Raw genomic sequence first — 21,083 nt, forward strand, 5'->3', positions numbered from 1 at the left:
CAGATATTTTGTAACATGGTACGGTACTAAGGAGGCTTTGGAAATAGTAATATGCGTTACAAGAGCGGTATGTTGAAGTTTTTATGTTCGAGGAAAAGTTTGAAAAAGCGAAACGTAGTTGAGCTTTTTTTAATTTCCGATAATTGAAAGAAAACATACCTCTGGTGTATCGTGCATTATTTTGTGCGAAGATCGTTTATTACATACCTGAAAGAGGAATTTCTAATTAGTTGCAATGAAATCTCCATCTTGGTTTCTGTTCAATGATGGCAATTTTGGAAAACAAAAATATCTATCATCAACTTTGTTGCTTTCAAATGTTTTCTGTGTTTACTATACTCCAGCAGGCCGTGATATACGTCTGTCTTTTTTCCCCCAGTCTATAAATGCGAACTTAAAACAAACGGCTTCCTTAATGTTACATGCATTACGAAATGCAGTAACTTTAGTGGAGTTGTAGAGTTTACTTAATTTTTGCAAATATTTAAAAACAATAATTAACGGTGCAATTTAGGTGAAATTGCAGTGGTAAGTTTCCAAGTTATAATCATTACTATATTGAACGTCTCTAAAAATAATATGTTAAAAGCCTAAAGCAGTAAAATCAATATGTTACTTAAGCGGTAAGAAGAGGAAAATTGTTATGTGTGTTAGGTTGGGAATACTGAATGTGGGATTTTAGACTTTCCGCGGGTTGGTTTTGTGCGGAAACCAAGCAAATACGCACGATCTCGCACAAAGGTATTTTTATGCAATTCTGGTAATTAAATTTTCCTCCTTTACTGTTTGGTTAACCGTGACAGTTTCAATTCATTGCTGTAAATATTTGAAGCCTTCCTGTAACAAATTTCTTGATTTTCGTGATGGCATTATCAAAAGAGGAAAGAATTGATATCATTCTTCATTCTGATAGGTTAAGCCACAGAAATGTTGCAGCAGACTGAACGTAAATTTCTCTGGACATTGGATTGATCGTCGTGGACCAGTAGAATGGCCGGGCAGGTCTTCAGGTTTAACACCCCTTGATTTTTTCTTTTGGGATTACATAAAGAGCTTGGTATATGAAGAGAAAATTGAGAATGTAAGTAATTTCTTTCTTCTTCACACTGAACAAAAATGAAGTAATGTACAGTTGTTACTGCTTAAGAAAATCAGTCAGAAGGAATTACAAAACAATATCAAGTCACAAATGAGAGAGCTTGAAGATTTTAGCGTCACGCACTTGTGCACAGAGAAGCTTGGGCTTTGACATGGACATCACGTACTTGGCTGTTCAGACAGGCACAAAGTTTCCGTGAAGCTATTCTGGTTGACATAATACTTAGCAAAGTGCAACTTAAATACAATTCAAGACAAGTTTTATTTCTAGCCTATTTTCCCTGGTATTGTGCAGTACATGCTCCTGATTTCAATTATGAAATGCTTTATTTAAAAACGACGAAGCGTCCGTCGCTGTCATCAGCACGACTGTCTGTCCGTCTTCCACAGCTCCGAGCGGAGTCAGCTACTTTCCACTTTCTTCTTTGTTTAGTTGATAAACCGTAAGAGCCGGTTTCATTTCTTCATTTCACAAGTTATATTACTACTGCTGTGGTTACTTCGCCCTGGTGTCGCTGGCAGATCCCATCCCTTCGCTTTTATTCCCGTGATAGTGTGCAGAGACGCTGGCCGTGCAATGTCTCGCTGTCATCTTTATTTCTCTCCAAGTGCTCACCCAGTTGACACACAAGCGAAAGATTTCTTTTCGTATGTTGTATTCGCGAAATTCAACTCACAGAAATAGGACTACATGACGCACATTTCAGTGTCATGCCTGGTGGAACGTAATTAAATTGTATCTTGAAATCCATTCCCCTGAGACCCAGTTGTATGATCACAGAATAAATCTTGGAATAGCTATTCATGGAATAGCCCAACTATAGGATAAATGGAGTATCGTGTTGTATGACGTTAGTTTATTCCAAGGTTATCTATTCCATAGTTAGCCGAATTGGAACAGAGGTTGGCAATATTTTAGATGGTGTTTTGTTTATAAAGTACATTCAGAATATCAGTAATTGTTGACATTAATTTTCTGAACATATCATTATTTTGTGTACAGATTTTGTTATAAAGAAATGAGTAAATGAAAATAAATTAGAAGTCAAAATTATTAGATAGAAGATTACACTTAAGCTAGTTGTGATAGTGCATGACTATAAGAACGTGCTAGAAAGCAAAAACTGATGCCATAACTTTTAAACAAAGGACAAGAGCATGGGAGTCTATAGCTAGGTTATAATAATGCAAAAGTAATACTGACATAATATTGTGCTATGAATTTGCTTAAATTTAATTTTAATTATTTAAAAAATTACAATTTCTTTATAATGATGAAATTGTAAACTATTTTTACTTGTGTGTTATATGTTCCAATAATCATTAATCAATTCCAGCACGCTCCATTTTTAGACTGAATCTTGCCAGAAATTCTTCATTGTTACACTCGTTTAATAGATAAAGTCTGTGCATTATTTTCTTTCTTTCCGCACTCTCAAAAATACATTATATGTCACTCATCATCACTATCAGAGATTCATGTCTAATGCTGCTGCCATTTTATATTTTATTCTCTAGATAGAAATTTAACAGCTACTCAAAGCATGGAATAGCTTATTCGGAAGTTATCCTCCGAATAATGCACTATCCAAGTTCGTACAACACATTTCTCGTATAGCCACGGAATTAATTTTAACAGGACTTTATTCCGTGTTCGTACAACTGGACCTTAGTAGGCTATATCCATAGCACGCATAACATTACTGAAGCTGTTGTATGCTGAAGGCACTCGTTCCAGGGAGGTGCAGCAGAGCACATGTGCTAAGGATCAAGCAGAAGCAGAAAAACAGCCATACTTCCGTCGGCAACCTCCAATATTTCCAGTTTTTTTTTTTTTCCAAATGGTTTTAAATTTTCAAAATTTAAATTTAGATTTATTGGCATTCAAATAATACAAATACAAATATACAAAGAAATAGGGATTCTTCGCATTTCAAGTCGAGTCCGCAGCCCGGAGTTTGAATGTCCAGACCTGGGCCGGACTGCGGATCAACTTATTAAGGGGGAGGGGGCAGAGGTGAAATTTTCGAACAAAACTGAAGAAAAAATGAAAATTTGGTTTTTTCCATTTTTATTATCTTTACTAGCCGTACCCGTGCGCTCCGCTGCACCCGTTAGAAATAAATATAAAGTAATTACATAATTAAAATAGGACATTTGATCCAGGGAACATTCGTGTTTGATAGAAGGGTAAATCGTTTATTATGTTACTTAATTTAAATTGTATTTAAAATATTAAAATGTGATCATTTTGATCCAGAGACCACTCATTTGGTGCAATGACAATTCCTTTAACATGTTTATTAATTGTTATTACCAATTATTTTTGGAAAAGCGAAAATTATCAGAAAAATTTCGGCTACAGATTTATTATTAGTATAGATTTTGATATCCCGATGTTAGTTTTTGATTTTGTGCCCTTAAAAGTATGAAATTAAAACCAAGATAACTGTATTACTATATTATTCCCATAATAAACTAATACTTATCATTATTTATATACCTTCTCTGAACATATAAATAAAAAGAAATATTGAAAATTTCTTACAATATGGTGCATGGAGCATTTTATATCAAACGATATAAAGTTTTATAAAATTATTAAACTATTGTACTTAGAAAGTTGAAACTTGGTATGTCCATCACTAATAACATACTTAGTATCTATGATCAATTTCAAACAATGAACTAGTCAACAACAAGGTACCGATTTCAAAATCCACAAAATTTATCCGATTTGATTGCAATTGATCACGGATACTAAGTATGTTATTAGTGATGGACATACCAAGTTTCAACTTTCTAAGTACAATAGTTTAATAATTTTATAAAACTTTATATCGTTTGATATAAAATGCTCCATGCACCATATTGTAAGAAATTTTCACTATTTCCTTTTATTTATATGTTCAGAGAAGGTACCGTATATAAATAATGATAAGTATTAGTTTATTATGGGAATAATATAGTAATACGGTTATCTTGGTTTTAATTTCATACTTTCAAAGGGCACAAAATAAAAAACTAACGTCGGAATATGAAAATAAAGATAATAAAAATGAAAAAAAAAAAAAACAAATTTTCATTTTTTCTTCAGTTTTGTTCGAAAATTTCACCTCTGCCTCCCCTTAACGCGATACTAATCTTATAACATAAACCTCATTCACGTTATCCTAATTTTAAAAAGAAATTCTCCAAAGAACCCGTGTTTAAAATTACTGTAGGCCTAAATAAACTGCACCAAGTAGCCACGCATATCACATAGGCCCTATTGTTGCAAGTTTTGTTAGAACTAATTTCTGAGAATCCGGCTTACAAGTTGGGGGTTATTGTACATTACAATGTCTCTTACTCTAGAAATATCAAAAAAGGACATGAAAACTAGAAATACTGATATTCATTAAAGCACAAAATAACCTCGCAGTGTGTTTCACGGAGACAAAATCGAGATTCGTAAAATATGACGAGCAGCAATGACGCAGGCGGGGACAAGACGACAGAACGCCAGCGAGGTCCACAGTAACCGAAACTGAACCGGATGCGTTAAAGAAAGTAACTGATAAACGCAAGTTTTCCAGAGTGAACTGATGTTCGCAAATAGGAGAAAGCAATGTTTAATGGTTTACAAAAGGAGCAGACTGGACTTTGTCCATTGCTGGGGATCAAAAAGGATACAACAACATATCGAATAATTAATATCTGAGGAGAAAAATTCGCTCCTGCGCCGGGGATCGAACCCGGGTCCTTGGTTCTACGTACCAAGCGCTCTGACCACTGAGCTACGCCGAATTCAATCCACAGCACCGGATCGAATCCTCCTCCTTCAATGTTTCCCTTTGTAGCCTGACTCCAAGTTAGGCATATATGTTGACGTATATGTCCAATGTCAACTGCCATTATATTAGGAGCGCACTCAGTTGACTGATTTGTTTGGCCGGGATTCCGCAATTAAGTGCACAGTAATCTGTACAGACATATGTACTGCAGCTATGAGAATATTGTAGATTTTTTATTAATTTGTCCTACAGAATAATATCTGTAATATTGACAATTAATATTTGAGGAGAAAAATTCGCTCCGGCGCCGGGGATCGAACCCCGAATTGAATTCGGCGTAGCTCAGTGGTCAGAGCGCTTGGTACGTAAAACCAAGGACCCGGCTTCGATCCCCGGCGCCGGAGCGAATTTTTCTCCTCAAATATTAATTGTCAATATTACAGATATTATTCTGTAGGCCAAATTAATAAAAAACCTATAATACCGAATAATGGCTCAAAAAATCAAAATGCATGTATCTGAAGTCTGACTAGTGTAATATGTAGCTAGTCGGCGATGTATGCAATGGAGGGAGAAAAGAACTGGCCACCCTACCCCATTATCCCCTGGACTAGTTTCCTCATAAGTGGTGCCTTCTTGGTAACACTTGTCAGGTTCAATCCTGTCTTCGGACAGTTGACTAAACAACAACAACATATATATGTTTCTTATGATTGCCAAATAATTTATTCAAATATATTACAGCGTCAGTCCACAGATGCTGTATAGGCTACAGGCTACTGTTTTTTTACTTCAAGTGAATTCGGAGACACTTCAATGTTCAGAATTTGTTCTATAATCCCGCGAGAAGCTCTCAAGTAGAAGTGAGGTTGATGGATTACTTCCGTGGGTGTCGCTGGCCCAGCTGGTGGTCTCGGGGAACCACTTCAATTTGGGCGTGCCTGTCGCGTGTAAATCTAAACATTTCCAGAAACAATAAAAAGATTACTGGGGACGCGTGTCAAACTAGGAGGCGTCACAAGCGTCCTGCATATCCGTCTTTAGTTTCAAAACAATGAACGTGGAACAACCGGAACAATTTTCCTGTACAAAATTTAGTTACCGGAAAAAATTCCCTTTCACATCTCCGAAATAATGTAACATAAATCTCCAAATTAAAACTAGAACTATGAAAACATCTACTAACAGAAAGAGATAAATACAGATTATTACAAGCAACTGCGAGCCTTGTTATTAGCTGGAAGAATGTCAGCACAACAAAGTATTAAGAAAGATGCAAATTCAGGTTTATACAAGTTTCGATTACCGCACTTTTATATTGCTTGGAGAAGTAGTAATAATATTAATAACAATAATAATAATAATAATAATAATAATAATAATAATAATAATAATAATATATTAATTCTGGTGGGGTTAGGACCATGAGGCCTTCTCTTCTACAGCACCAGAAATGTGTATACATACAAAAATTTTAGGAGAGCAGCAAAGAAACTAATTAACAACGTTCAATTACACAAAAAATTAAACACAAAACATGAACGTTTACAATCGCAGTAACACAAATAAAAAGATAATGCAAAAACATTCAAAATGTTAAATTTGTACAGAGCTTAAGATCTATAATAATATTATTAATCCCAATAAATAAACCAGAAAGGGCAACTAGTAATGCAAACAAGAACTACAATAATAAATGATTAGACGAAGGCTGTAATCAACACATCTAGCAACTTATTAACAACTAGCCGTACCCGTGCGCTCCGCTGCACCCGTTAGAAATAAATATAAAGTAATTACATAATTAAAATAGGACATTTGATCCAGGGAACATTCGTGTTTGATAGAAGGATAAATCGTTTAATATGTTACTTAATTTAAATTGTATTTAAAATATTAAAATGCGATCATCTTGATCCAGAGACCACTCATTTGGTGCAATGACAATTCCTTTAACATGTTTCTTAATTGTTATTACCAATTATTTTTGGAAAAGCGAAAATTAACAGAAAAATTTTGGCTACAGATTTATTATTATGTTTATATTATATTATATTATATTATATTATATTATATTATATTATATTATATTATATTACATTATATTATATTATATTATGTAAAAAGTGTGTTGATAACGGATGTACTCGAATTAGAAAGTTTTTAATTTGTTGTGGGAGCTCTTGAATCTCAGGAGGAACAGCTTTTACAACAGCGCAACATAATCTGCTTGGCTCATTACCCAATTTTTTTGCATTGCATTTATTGCATATGTATTTTAACACGATTCAATTGAGCATAGTTAAAATTTGAATTATAAAATAATGGATTGCTAAGCTAACGTACTATTACTGCATACTAAATCAATACACTCTCGTTGTTCGTTAATACTCTGAGATAAAAATGAATATGTTCATAAACATTATTTTAAGAAATACAGGAAATGAATATACAGAATAATCTATCAAGTTTTCTGTGCATAAGAAGCTATTTTAATCTTACCTGTCCTCATTTCACTCACAAGTTACTGTAATAACATTATAGCATTATGTCCATCCAGAGAAACTACACTTTCCAATGATGGAATAATAATTAATTATACAAATCGATTAATTTAGCTTCCTATATTACTTCATACAAACACAGAAACATTGTCTGTAGGCTAGTTTCATAACTTTCGATTGTTGTGTCCAAGGCCCCTTATAGACGAAGTCATTTGTTTTTTATTTCAATACACCACCTTAGATGGCAGTTATTTTAATTTTAAAACTCATTTATCTCATTAAATATCAGTCCTATCAAAATTTTGCATAGAATAAAACTTATCGGAAATTATTTTTAAAGAAACGTTTGTTATGTAACAGTTTTCACAAAAATCAATAATAAGCGAGATATTTCGATTTATTTAATTCAGGCCCCATTATAACCCCCCTTTTAAATAACGTATTTTGAATGCCATATAGCCTAAAATCCTAAAATCTAAGTTACAATGAGCTTAATTTATATTCCAATTTTCATCGAAATCCGTTCAGCCATTATCGCGTGAAAAGGTAACAAACATACAGACATACAGACAGACAGACAGGCAGACAGACATACATACAAACAAATATTTCAAAAAAGCGATTTTCGGTTTCAGGGTGGTTAATTATATATGTTAGGACCAATTATTTTTGGAAAATCGATAATTACCAGAAAAATTTCGGCTACAGATTTATTATTAGTATAGATAAATTTCATTAGACAAAAGAACTATGTCTCTAACAAAATTCTGAATTTCAATAGCGTCCGGCAATCCTTGATGTCACTAGATAGAGAATTCCATAGACGAGGTAGTGATACTGCATAGGAGGATGAGTATAATGACGTTCGTTGATGAGGGGCAGACGAAATGCTTGATTCTGATTACGTATTATTGTGAGAGGTAAATGGGGTAAAGCCATGCAAGAGGTTAAAAAGCAATGTAGTGAATGCATGATTCTTCGCTCCTTCAGGCGAGAACCCATGATAGAAGCTCGAGGGTCGGTGTTACATGATCAAATTTGCGCTTATTACAGATAATCTTATACACATATTATTCGCATGCTGCAGTCTCTTAGCTAGGTTACGGGTCACATCAGGGACTGGAATGCTTTACCTGCAGACTTACTAAAGGCTTTACCAATAACCAAAAATGTGTTTAAAAATAGGCTTAAGGACTTTACTAATAGACGGTAGTATATTATGCACACTATTTAAAGGGTGTAATGGATATCTTGTTATTTTAAGTGTTCTATCAGTGAGGAAGTGTGTAGTGTCAGAGAAGTCTATTGTGTAAGTGAAGTGTGTTGGTGTCAGTGAAGTGGCTGTGCAAAGTATTTGAACAGTAAAATTAGTGTTAGTGAAATCAGGTAGAATCAGTGCAGTGAGTGAGTTGACAGCGAAATAAGTGTAGTGCCGAAAGGTACTTGTGCAGGTATGAACCTGTCACACTCGTGGGTCTTAGTTCGAACTTAGGGTTAAGATACAAATTCGATTTACTTTAAATGTTATTTTAAGTGACCATGCTTCATTTAATTTAGGATGCTCCTTGTTATTATTATTATTATTATTATTATTATTATTATTATTATTTTCATTATTATTATTATTATTATTATTATTATTAATTATTGTTTTATTAGTTGTATTTATTATTAATTGTCATTATTGAGTGTAATTAGTATATACCCATTTGCAGTGTGAATAAATACATACACATATACATACACATTAGTCAGCAAGGAATCACAATAATCTAAAGTACATACAATAGAGAAAAATTTGTTTGTAAGAAGTATTGGAGATTGATTAAATAGTTATTTAAACATGCAACTTACTAGAGAAATGGTAAAATGGGATTGGAATTCACATATAATGAGAAAGAAAGTTGTCCCGCGTGTAGAGTCCTTCCTAATCTTAATTTTCGATGGGGCTGTACTGAACATTAGTGTGTATAATTTCAAGGGAAAAATAGTTCCGAGATCGATACCCGGTCCCGGAACAATTTTTCCCTTGAAATTATTCAAATCTGCTTTATAGGAAGCTTTACCTGAAAGATTGGATTTGCATAATTAGTGTGTAATCATTTCTAATCTAATGTATAAAAATACTGCAAAGGTTAACGCTGCATAATGTGATACGTAATATAATTTTAAGGTAAAGGTTTCCCTTTAGAATCTAGAGTTCCATGCTGTCATGACCCCGGTATTGTAATAGCTGCATTTTAGCCCCGAGAAAGACAACACTCAATATGACAACTGGGGGAGTGCGCCGGGAGCCGCCCTGGAATTCTGCAAGCGAGAAAAATGTAGCTAGCATTCAGCATTGAACCCGGGATATTCCAGTCCGTAGCCAAATCTCTAACAGCTGAGCTACCAGTCGCCAATAAGAAAAGCGAGCTGTAAACTCATTTAAGCGTTACGAAGCTACTACCTTATCGTAATACTGGGACCAAGGCCTCTCTTTGAAGGAGTTAATGTTCATGATTGCTCTTCTGGTTTTAATCAATGTTTTAAGCTCGCTGAAAAGCGAATTTTCTGTTTCAAATTTTTATTGCATGCTGAGAAGAATTTCAATAATTATTTTATACCTCCACCGCCATATAATATAACGTCCACACCTGTGGAGTAACGGTCAGCGCGTCTGGCCGCGAAACCAGGTGGCCCGGGTTCGAATCCCGGTCGCGACAAGTTACCTGGTTGAGGTCTTTTCCGGGGTTTTCCCTCAACCCAATACGAGCAAATGCTGGGTAACTTTCGGTGCTGGACCCCGGACTCATTTCACTGGCATTATCACCTTCATTTCATTCAGATGCTAAATAACCTAGATGTTGATACAGCGTCGTAAAATAACCCAATAAAATAAAATAAATATAATATAACTTTATTTGAACTGTTTCAGTGCATTATCATGACTTTATTTCAACCAAATAACACACATATCAGTGATGAATAACAAAGAAATTTAACTTTTAACGGCAAGATTTTTAGACTTTTATACCTTAAACCAAGAAACTAAAGCAAGTCGACGAAGGCGAGAGCTACAGGAATGTGTGTTATAGGAAACGTGTTGCAATTCAATATATGGTCTAAACTGTGGAGTGCGTTACCTTCAAGTTATGACTAAAAGATTCCATTTAAAGAAAAAGTTCTGGATTCGGTTAAGACCTATAATCTCTCTTTGGAAAACTTTAAAAACTCCCATATTTTGCTAAGTAATTGTGGGAAAGATTTTCAAGAGAGCGCAAAGAAAAATGTAAAAGTTAGTGGGAAGTATGGAGAAGGGGATTGGGATGTGGGCGGATATTGGAAAAAGGCTAGATAGGCGTTCAAGAGAGTGGAGATCCAGGCCCGCAGCTTCCCTGTGGGTCTGTGGACTAACAACACACAATTCCCACACACTATTCACCAAGAAAGAGAGATGCATAAAAAGATCGATTATTCAAATGCGTAGTGCAACTTCGTACTCAGGCTTCTGTAAGTATTGTGTTTCACAAGGAACTCTCATTCTTGGAACCGGAACTGGAAAATTTCAAGTTGAAACGCTTCTCAAGAAACAAACACAAATGATCTATTGAATACCGCAGTGAACTTTAACACTCTCTATTGTGCATACAGCAATACACCTTCCTTCGAAGAAAATGTTGCAAGCGTTAGGTGTCACATCTAAATGAACATGTTCAAAAGTAGCATAAAGATATTTGGAAATGAAAAGGCAAACTAATTACTATTGCAACGCAATCACGTGACATGAAACCGGACGTAGCCAAGCGAAAGATTGTACTGAATATAAACATTTCACTTTGACAGAAAGGTGAATTGAAGCAGAATCCAATAAGCAGACAATTAATGTACAATGGAGAAAATCAGATAAACGGCGCCTGTGCAATAATACAAAAGCAGCAGAAGCAGTTCATTTCCCGAGACGATTGTGTCACATGGAATAAAGCATTAGTTGTTAGTAATCTACACAAGAAATAGAATTAAATAACATGGAACATAAACATGAAGGGTCTTAAGTTTTCCAAGTCCATACCTGTGGAGTAACGGTTAGCGCATATGACCGTGGACCAGGTGGCCCGGGTTCGAATCCCGGTTGGGGCAAGTTACCTGGTTGAGGCTTTTCCGGATTTTCCCTCAACCCAACATGAGAAAATACTGGGTAACTATCGGTACTGGACCTGGACTCATTTCACCGGCCTTATAATTTCATTCAGACTCTAAATAACCTGAGATGTTGATACAGCGTCGTAAAATACCCACTAAAAATTCTTCAAAACTTAAAGTTAGTTACAATTAACGAAAGCTCCAACACAATTTGTAATGATTGAACGACTGGTCAGAGATAATCAACAAACACGTGGGAAGTGAGATAACTCCACCTACGTCAGAAGCATGCTGAAATATTGACTAATGCTAGAATTAAGGAAGCTCGTAGTTGAAACGGCCAGCAAAATGTTAACATCATGCGTCATAAGTCTCAAAAATAATAATAAAGTGCCACATCTAAATCGCCAATCAGAGCACCGTAAAGGCCCGTTCACAGTCAAGCGTAAGCGTTAACTTAAGAATGTACATGTTTTTGCAAAATCAGTTATACTTGGTAACCATAACAACGACGTCATTTCGTCATACAGTAGAGCCTCTATTATCCGCGGTAATGAAGGGGATGGACTGAACGGTTACTCGAAAAAATCGGATAATGCGTACCATGAAAGATTTTCATAAATAAAGTGTATAAAATTTAGTTTCGTAATTTCCTCAGTGGTGTTGTGTTAACATGCTACTTAGTGGATCAAAAGTTCACTAATTTAAGTCTGGTTATCAGTGACGAGTTTTAAGGGCTAAGGAAACTCTTTGTGATGATTGTCTGCCGAAAGATAGGAGTAGAGGTCTCATGTTGTAGATTTACACAGTTGTACTTTATATAATTTACCTTTCTTTTATTAAATCACGAACATTATTGTAACGCCAATCACGTATTCTGATTCGATATGAGATAAAAGTTTTTTATTTTAGTTGATTATTTAACGACGCTGTTTCAACTACTAGGTTATTTAACGTCGATGAGATTGATGATAGCGAGATGATATTTGGCGAGATGAGGCCGAGGATTCACCATAGATTACCTTGCATTCACATTACGGTTGGGGAAAACCTCGGAAAAAACCCAACCAGGTAATCACCCCAAGTGGGGATCGAACCCGCGCCCGAACATAACTTCAAACCGGCAAGACAAGCGCCTTAACCGACTGAGCCACGCCGGTGGCTGAGATAAAAGTTATGCTTTCCCAAATCTCTCAATTATTTGCTCTTTTTTATATTTAGCATAACACGTTTTCTTTCGTCACCCATGAAGATATTTTACATATTAGCTTATGTAGAACGTCCACTCCAAACGTAGAACAAGGGCTGAATTGTACAATTGTGTGCAACTTGTTGGGGTCATTTCCTTAAAACCAGGTAGTGACTATTTTACAAGTTGGGAAAAACACCCCCTCCAACAAGTTACTGTAGGCTATGAGCGTAATCCGATTCTCAGCGCTGAGCAATCTGATGGCATCACGGTGTTCCCAATTTCACCGATGGCGTCACTGATGCTACACCGGTGTCGCACCGGTGCCATCAGCTTGGAGAAGTGGTGGCAGTCTCCATCAGCCGCCATCAGTGAATCTGATTGGCTCTTGTATAGGGCGGTAATTAGCAGACGAATGACATCGTGCACTGTTGTGTCATGGCGGTGTGTTCTGCTGTATTGTTTGTAATGAGCACAACGTAAAAACAATATGTTAATGGCTTATGAGCGAACATGTCAACGGACCAGTTATTACTACCGGTTCAAGAAATAAGTTGTCTATGCTCTCTTTTCTTTGAACGAGATGGCAGTACGGAAATTTCGCAAAATTTTGCTAGCGTAGCACAGACAACAACTTATACAGTCGCCACGACAGCCATCGATCCTTCCAGCAGTTTTCTTTCTATTTCGCTGTATCGTGACGTCATTGTTGTCCACCGGTCCGGTGAGATTCGGAATACACTATATAGGACTTCATATTTTGTCCTGTAAAGAGAGAGAGAGAAAGAGAGAAACAGTCGGATAATCAGCCAATCGGTCAATAGGGTGGCGGATAATCGGGATCCTACTGTATTCTGTTGTGTACTTCAAGCCTCTACGATTGTGTATTGTTTCCGAATCACGTAAGTATAAACACGAAAGTTTGTGGTTTTCAAACTTTCATGATATTGTCTTACGGTAATGTTAATGTCAGTGTTTATGTGAACGATATCCATTTGGTAACTAGGCCGCAGTCTACTGTGTTTATGTTTAATTTCCATTGTGAATGGATCTTAACGTTCATGTAAAACAGCCGTGGCGAAAATGTGACTCGCAAACACATTGTGGCTCCCAATGATAGCTATGCATTTCTCTTGCTTTCTACGTCCCCCAACCCCCACCCTCTCACTCACTGGAGTCAAACTCCGTTCCATTTGTATTTGTCTCTGACCTGCGAGTGATGTCGTCGCAATGTCTCTCTCGAAACCATATACCTCTACAAAAACGAAAGTTTCAAGTAGGATGGAAGGACGCATTTATTTGCTGCCAATATGATGAAATATGAAATGTATGATTTGTTCACAAGTATTACGAGGAAAACGGTTGTATAACATAAAACGGCATAGAATAACTCTTCTCGGGTTCTCAGCCAGGTGAGTTGGAGATTAGATTCCAAGCTTTCGACCGCTAGCTCTGCCATCTTCTTCAGGGCTCATCCCTGAAGAAGAAGGCAGAGCTAGCCGTCGAAAGCTTGGAAGCTAATCTCCAACTCACCTGGCTGAGAACCCGAGAAGAGTTATTCTATATCAAACGCCGGGAAAGCCTCAAGTCATACATAAAACGGCATTATACTACATGTCACTCATGAAACATTAAAAGGTTGTGTTATTATTATTTATTATTATTATTATTATTATTATTATTATTATTATTATTATTATTATTATTAGAATATTAGGCCTATTATCTCTGTACGTCGTTCCTTTTTCAGTAGATATACGATTAATGCGGTTAGCTCACAAATTTACAATGTGATGTTAAATGAAAGCTAGGTGTAAGGACTTGACAAATGTTGAACTTTGAAATCTTTGCCAAAAAATAAATATCCGAAGCTTCGTTCTTTCGCTTGCTCTGTTGAAGGCATGTTCGCTACAACTTACGTTTGTGAAAAATTATGTTCAACAATTAAAATACTAAAAACCAAATTTAGATCACGACTGACAGACAAATACCTTCGTGATCAACTACGACTGGCAGTAAGTGACGTAATTCCTGATTTTGAAACTCTGTCGCAGAGACATTCTGAAGACAGTTAATTTTAGGTTGTGATATTGTTCACTTATTGTTCATTTCTTTCTTCGTTACACGTACTAAACATTAGTTTGTAACCTTATAGTCTATAAAATTATATTTAAGGGCTTGACGTAAGGAAAATGAAAATCCGTTAATAAGTCAGACAGTTGCTTCACTTCCCCTTCGGGTGTCCGCCTCCCTCTATAGGTGCTATGCACGTTGCAGGTTACATAGTGGCTCGGCGCACAGTCGCATTTTCGCCACGGCTGATGTGAAATAACGTGTTAAGGGAACTGGATATTGGGGTGGAATTTTTACTGTGCATTTCACTCTGCAATGGAACCGGCATGTAGTAATTATTTTTAAGATGCACAGCCAAACATTTAAATCATATAGGCTATCAGTTGTTAGTACTGCAAGTAAAATAAGCCTCAGACAAACCCCTTCGAATCGTTTCACACAGTCGGCCCCTGCGGTCGGTAACTCAATTTGTATCGCCACCTCACTTTCCTCTCGTTCCTTGGATTAAACTGATCTTCCGCGCCAGAATACTGTTTGCTCTCCCTCCGCCTGTGTATATATTGTATTTCAATTTCATTTCAGCATTTCCAGGCATACTGCAGTAGCCAATTTTTGTTTGATATTGTGGAAATGAAACAAGTTCGCAACAAGATTCCCCTTTATGTCGACGCCGAAGAAAGACAAGCAGCATGTTTAGTGCTCTTCAGCAACATAGTTGCCCAGAGTAATTTGGTTAGATGAAACGAGACCATTTACAGGTATGGCTGCCAAGTGTAATTGAAAAACTCTGCTGAACTCTACATAAGGTGAGACGCTGGAAAGCTAGTCTTAAATTTTACATGCTAAAATATTCAACATTTCCTAAAATGGAACTTTATTATTATTATTATTATTATTATTATTATTATTATTATTATTATTATTATTATTATTACTATTATTATTAGTATTATTAGTATTGTCTATTATTATTATTATTATTATTATTATTATTATTATTATTATTATTATTATTATTATTGTCTATGCGGATGACGTGAATATGTTAGGAGAAAATCCACAAACGATTAGGGAAAACACGGGAATTTTACTGGAAGCAAGTACAGCGATAGCTTTGGAAGTAAATCCCGAAAGACAAAGTATATGATTATGTCTCGTGACCAGAATATTGTACGAAATGGAAATATAAAAATTGGAAATTTATCTTTTGAAGAGGTGGAGACGTTCAAATATCTTGGAGCAACAATAACAAATATAAATGACACTCGGGAGGAAATTAAACACAGAATAAATATGGGAAATGGCTGTTATTATTCGGTTGAGAAGCTTTTATCATCTAGTCTGCTGTCAAAAAATCTGAAGTTAGAATTTATAAAACAGTTATATTACAGGTTGTTCTGTATGGTTGTGAAACTTGGACTCTCACTTTGAGAGAGGAACATAGGTTAAGGGTGTTTGAGAATAAGGTGCTTAGGAAAATATTTGGGGCTAAGAGGGATGAAGTTACAGGAGAATGGAGAAAGTTACACACCGTAGAACTGCACATTCTATTCTTCACCTGACATAATTAGGAACATTAAATCCAGACGTTTCAGATGGGCAGGGCATGTATCACGTATGGGCGAATCCAGAAATGCATATAGAGTGTTAGTTGGGAGGCCGGAGGGAAAGAGACCTTTAGGGAGGCCGAGACGTAGATGGGAAAATAATATTAAAATGGATTTGAGGGAGGTGGGATATGATGATAGATTATGGATTAATCTTGATCAGGATAGGGACCAATGGCGGGCTTATGTGAGGGCGGCAATGAACCTGCGGGTTCCTTAAAAGCCGGTAAGTAATTATTATTATTATTATTATTATTATTATTATTATTATTATTATTATTATTATTATTATTATTTGATCTGCCAGGTTCTATTTCACAACAGTAGAACGAATTTTAGAGTTGTACTTAATAACAAATTATTAAATATATGCAAAACCTAAATATAAATATGAAACTGTTAATCATATCTACATTATAGAGGGTGGATCTAAATCCAATCGACAAACTGTGTAGACTGATAGGTAACATCATTTAAAGTACTTCGAGGTAGTAGCCTCTAAACCACATGTCGGAAAACTTTCGTTTCTTACCAACAGGCTGCTAAAGTTTCCAGGGAAGAATACGATATTAAAATCGCTTCTGCAGGACGTATGCGCTGGCACTACACAACTCAGTCCACCACCAAATAGTCCAGCACATTTTTGGGCTAATTGACAGATGGATTTGGCGTGGTGGTCCAGTATCCTGGCCCACTAGTTCACCAGATCCAAGCCTGTTATCCTTTTTTGTGGTGTCACATGAAGACTGAAGTTCATCGTACTTCAGTTACATCAGCCGAAGACCTTGTCAGTGCTGCAGGCCACGAGTTAAGATAAATTGCTGGTATGTTTGCGATGGTCAGGCAGTCAATGAATATGAGGTACAAAGCTTGTATCCAATCAGAAGGGATCACAAAATATGCAGCAATTAAGCTTATTATCCAATTACATCCATGTGTTAATTTTTTGCTTTTGTCTGTAGAATTCTAGAGTATCAATTTCATTTTGTGTTAATTATGGTTTGCTAAAATATTTGCAATTGTTCTTGTTCGGTCGTAGAGTAAACACTAAGTTGTCAACGCAACGCTGCGCCTGATGCGTAGTGGTATAGTTAATATTACGAGTAATATGAAGCGCTTTAGTTAGTGAGAATTCGAAAACGAAGCATGATTTATAAACTGAAGCAGACCTGGGGCATTAATAAAGGTAGCATTATGTTGCTGCACCAGAATTTCTGCATCCAATGTAATTGAGTTCTGAAAAGGTTTTAGACTTTCTAAAGTTTTGAATACCTACATGTTCTATCGTGGAGATACGAAAGGGTCGCCCGTACTATTGACTTCGCTATGTTCAGCTATCCAAAGCATCTGGACAATTGGAGAGACATAATCGACAGCATACGTGAGCGATCGGAACCTTCGAATAGTTCCGAAATAAACATGCAAAGTTGGAAATGTTATTCATCCAGTTTATGCGTACGGAATCACCTATGAAGTATCTTCAGACTAAACCAACGGTTAAATAGCCTGTCATTTCCTTAGTGCGCTTAACAGCAACTACAGGTAAGAGAATTTTCAGTTTTTCCACCCCTTCTCTGTCCACTCCTGTGGAGTAACGGTCAGCGCGTCTGGCCGCGAAACCAGGTGACCCGGGTTCGACTCTCGGTCGGGGAAAGTTACCTGGTTGAGGTTTTTTCCGGGGTTTTCCCTAAACTCAATATCAGCAAATGCTGGGTAACTTTCGGTATTGGACCCCGGACTCATTTCACCGGCATTATCACCTTCATCTCATTCAGACGCTAAATAACCTCAGATGTTGATAAAGCGTCGTAAAATAACCTACTAAAATAAAATAAATAAAAATAAATAAAAAGATCCACCCCTTGTAAGGTACTTCTTATATTCGCAGCGCTATAATGTATTTTTCCAAATTTGTTCTCTCGCCATATAGTTGTTAGCTTGAAACATCCTGTGAACCTGCATTCTTCTCCTATTCTGTGTCGTTCGCCAGCCATGTGGATTTACAAGACCGCAGGTCCTACTGTTAAAACGTTGTGATGGGATCGAAATCCAACGTCACTGAATACAAAGGAAGATTCAAAGGCCATAATATGAACGTGTCTACATAATAAACAAAAATTATAAATCTTAAACCAAAAGGGAGATTTTGCTACCGGCAGCAGGTCAGACAGTTACGGGCCTGAAATAAGTGATAATATGAGACAAGAAAGAAAAAAAATACACAAAACTATTAATATAATATAAATTAGTTTTTTTTATTTTTCAGTCAATCACTTATCATGTTATGATGGCACAAATGGATTCTGTTACATCAAGATACAATGTTAATATACGTCACGAATATTTTCGACTTACTTTCAAGTTATCTTCAGGTGATAGTTTTCTAACAAACAAACATTTGAACTAGGTGAAAATACCATGTCTACCATGTAACGCCAAGATGAGAAAGCCACATCATCTGAAAACCTCCACTGTACATCTTTCACATAATGCCTCTCACCAAGGCGAATAGACCGAGATTTTCTTGTACATCCACTTCATAAGTCTTCCAATACATTGAACGTCATAAAGAACAAGCCTAGTCTTCAATTTTATATATAATAATAATTTTAAATGTTTTTAATTTCATAATTCCGCCACACTGCATGCCTCTTAATATATTGTACTATAATTATGTTCATTGGAAGGCTTTCTATCTGTATGTCAATTTAATTTTAAGACTATGTATACCATTCAACCATTTTATGTAAAGTATGCATGATCAGACTATTTACTAGTGTTTTATAATAGTACATTATGCAACGAGCCTATAATGATAGTAATTAAGACGCGAGTATGTTTGTTTATGAAACGAGTGCAAGAGAGTTCCATAATTTTCATACGAGCGTCTTAATTACGATTATAGGCAAATTTCATACGACTTTTTATGCTCGACCATATTTCTAACTTCAAATTATTCAGAAGTATTCATTTTATTCGTATCTGACTGAAGATCGGAAGTGACCTTGTGCATAGCTCGTAAATTGTGAGATGTGCGCAGACGCGAAAGTATTGATTTTTTCCGAGGAACAATAATGTCATTGACCTTGATGTAATCTAGAAAATAATATGAACTAATTTTTATATAACCTGGAAATTGATTTAGAATTGACAAACGAGATGACAAATTGAATTTATTTCAATATTATTTACAACTAACGCTAATTATTATAGTAACAGAACATAACCTTCTGCGACAGTATTGGATTTCCAGCCTCCGTGACGTTTCCCTCGTTGTCTTTCGATTGCATACCCAAGAATAATCGAAAACCTGAACTTTAATGAATAGGTGTACTTTAATGACATGCATTAAAGGACTGCTACCAGGTGCATAATTACTACATTTCGGCATGGTGGAGCATAAATATGTTTAAATAATATTTTCACCTAGTTCAAATGTTTGTTTGTTAGAAAACTATCACCTGAAGATAACTTGAAATTGAATCGAAAATATTCGTTACGTATATTAACATTATATCTTGACTTAACAGAATCCATTTCTGCCATCATAACATGATAAGTGATTGACTGAAAAATAAAAAAACTAATTTATATGATATTATTTCACAAACTTACCTGAATTCAACATGACTTTTAAATTTACAAACAAAGTAGCTCTCGGTGAATATTAAACAGTGTCAGCAGGTATTACATGAAGCTTCACTCAGTGTGATCTAGTCACAAACAGACCGAGCCACCGGCGTGGCTCAGTCGGTTAAGGCTCTTGCCTGCCGGTCTGAAGTTACGCTCGGGCGCGGGTTCGATCCCCACTTGGGCTGATTACCTGGTTGGGTTTTTTCCGAGGTTTTCCCCAACCGTAATGTGACTGCAAGGTAATGTATGGCGAATCCTCGGCCTCATCTCGCTATCACCAATCTCATCGACGCTAAATAACCTAGTAGTTGATACAGCGTCGTTAAATAACCAACTAAAATAAAAAAAACAGACCGACAAGCATGCAGTCCCATTCCAAGTGCAGAATGTCATAATTCACCTTCTGCCCCCGCGAGTCCTTGTAGACGGTCCACTGCTGCAGCGCGTCGCGCCAGTACTCCACCAGGAACTGCTCGGCGTACTCCTGGCCCTGCCCGTTGCCGAAGCGACCCTGGGTCTCGGTCCACGTGATGAGGTGCGGCCGCACCAGGTCCACCTCCAGGTACTCCCTGACCTCGCTGCTGATCTGCGCCTTCGGGCACCACGCGCCGCCGTTCTTCTCCTGGCGTATCCTGCAACAACACGAGCATGGTTCACTTCAAGCAATCAACAGCCACAACGTCCTCCCTATAACTTCGTATGAAATATTGTATTAATTGTAATTCAGAGCAGGCTAGGAATGCGTTACCAATCCGACATCATCATATCACTTTCCCGGATTGAGCAGTTTGACACAACTGGGAATATCTTGAACCAAGAGCAGGCAGTGTCGTGATCGGTATGGCCAGAGCAATTCTGAACGAATCGAATACACTTCCATCACCGACCTGAAATCGACCACTAGTCTATTGGATTTGGTTACTTCCTAATCAGCCACATCCCATTTTCATCATTCTCTAACATTATCGCCACTTTCTCGCTCTTCAGTTTCCACTTCAAAGTTTTGGTCCACGGCACATTCCTTTCTCCCCAATAGTTCAACCTAACCGTTGCAATGGAAGTGTCACCTCCCTCCTTCTAA

At 36.6% G+C, this 21,083-nt stretch overlaps 1 protein-coding gene across 6 annotated transcripts in view; it reads right to left on the reverse strand.

Moving 5' to 3' along the window:
* Positions 1 to 21,083, reverse strand: part of LOC138692977 (discoidin domain-containing receptor 2-like) — a 1,165,919-nt gene that overhangs the window by 360,044 nt on the left and 784,792 nt on the right. For all 6 annotated transcript variants that reach the window (XM_069816409.1, XM_069816408.1, XM_069816411.1 and 3 more), the window contains one exon: positions 20,403 to 20,634. In XM_069816409.1, coding sequence (XP_069672510.1) covers positions 20,403 to 20,634 — 232 coding nt within the window. The remainder of the gene's footprint in view (positions 1 to 20,402; positions 20,635 to 21,083) is intronic.

Source organism: Periplaneta americana, chromosome 17 (assembly GCF_040183065.1).
Source record: "Periplaneta americana isolate PAMFEO1 chromosome 17, P.americana_PAMFEO1_priV1, whole genome shotgun sequence".
Classification (NCBI taxonomy): Eukaryota; Metazoa; Arthropoda; class Insecta; order Blattodea; family Blattidae; genus Periplaneta; species Periplaneta americana.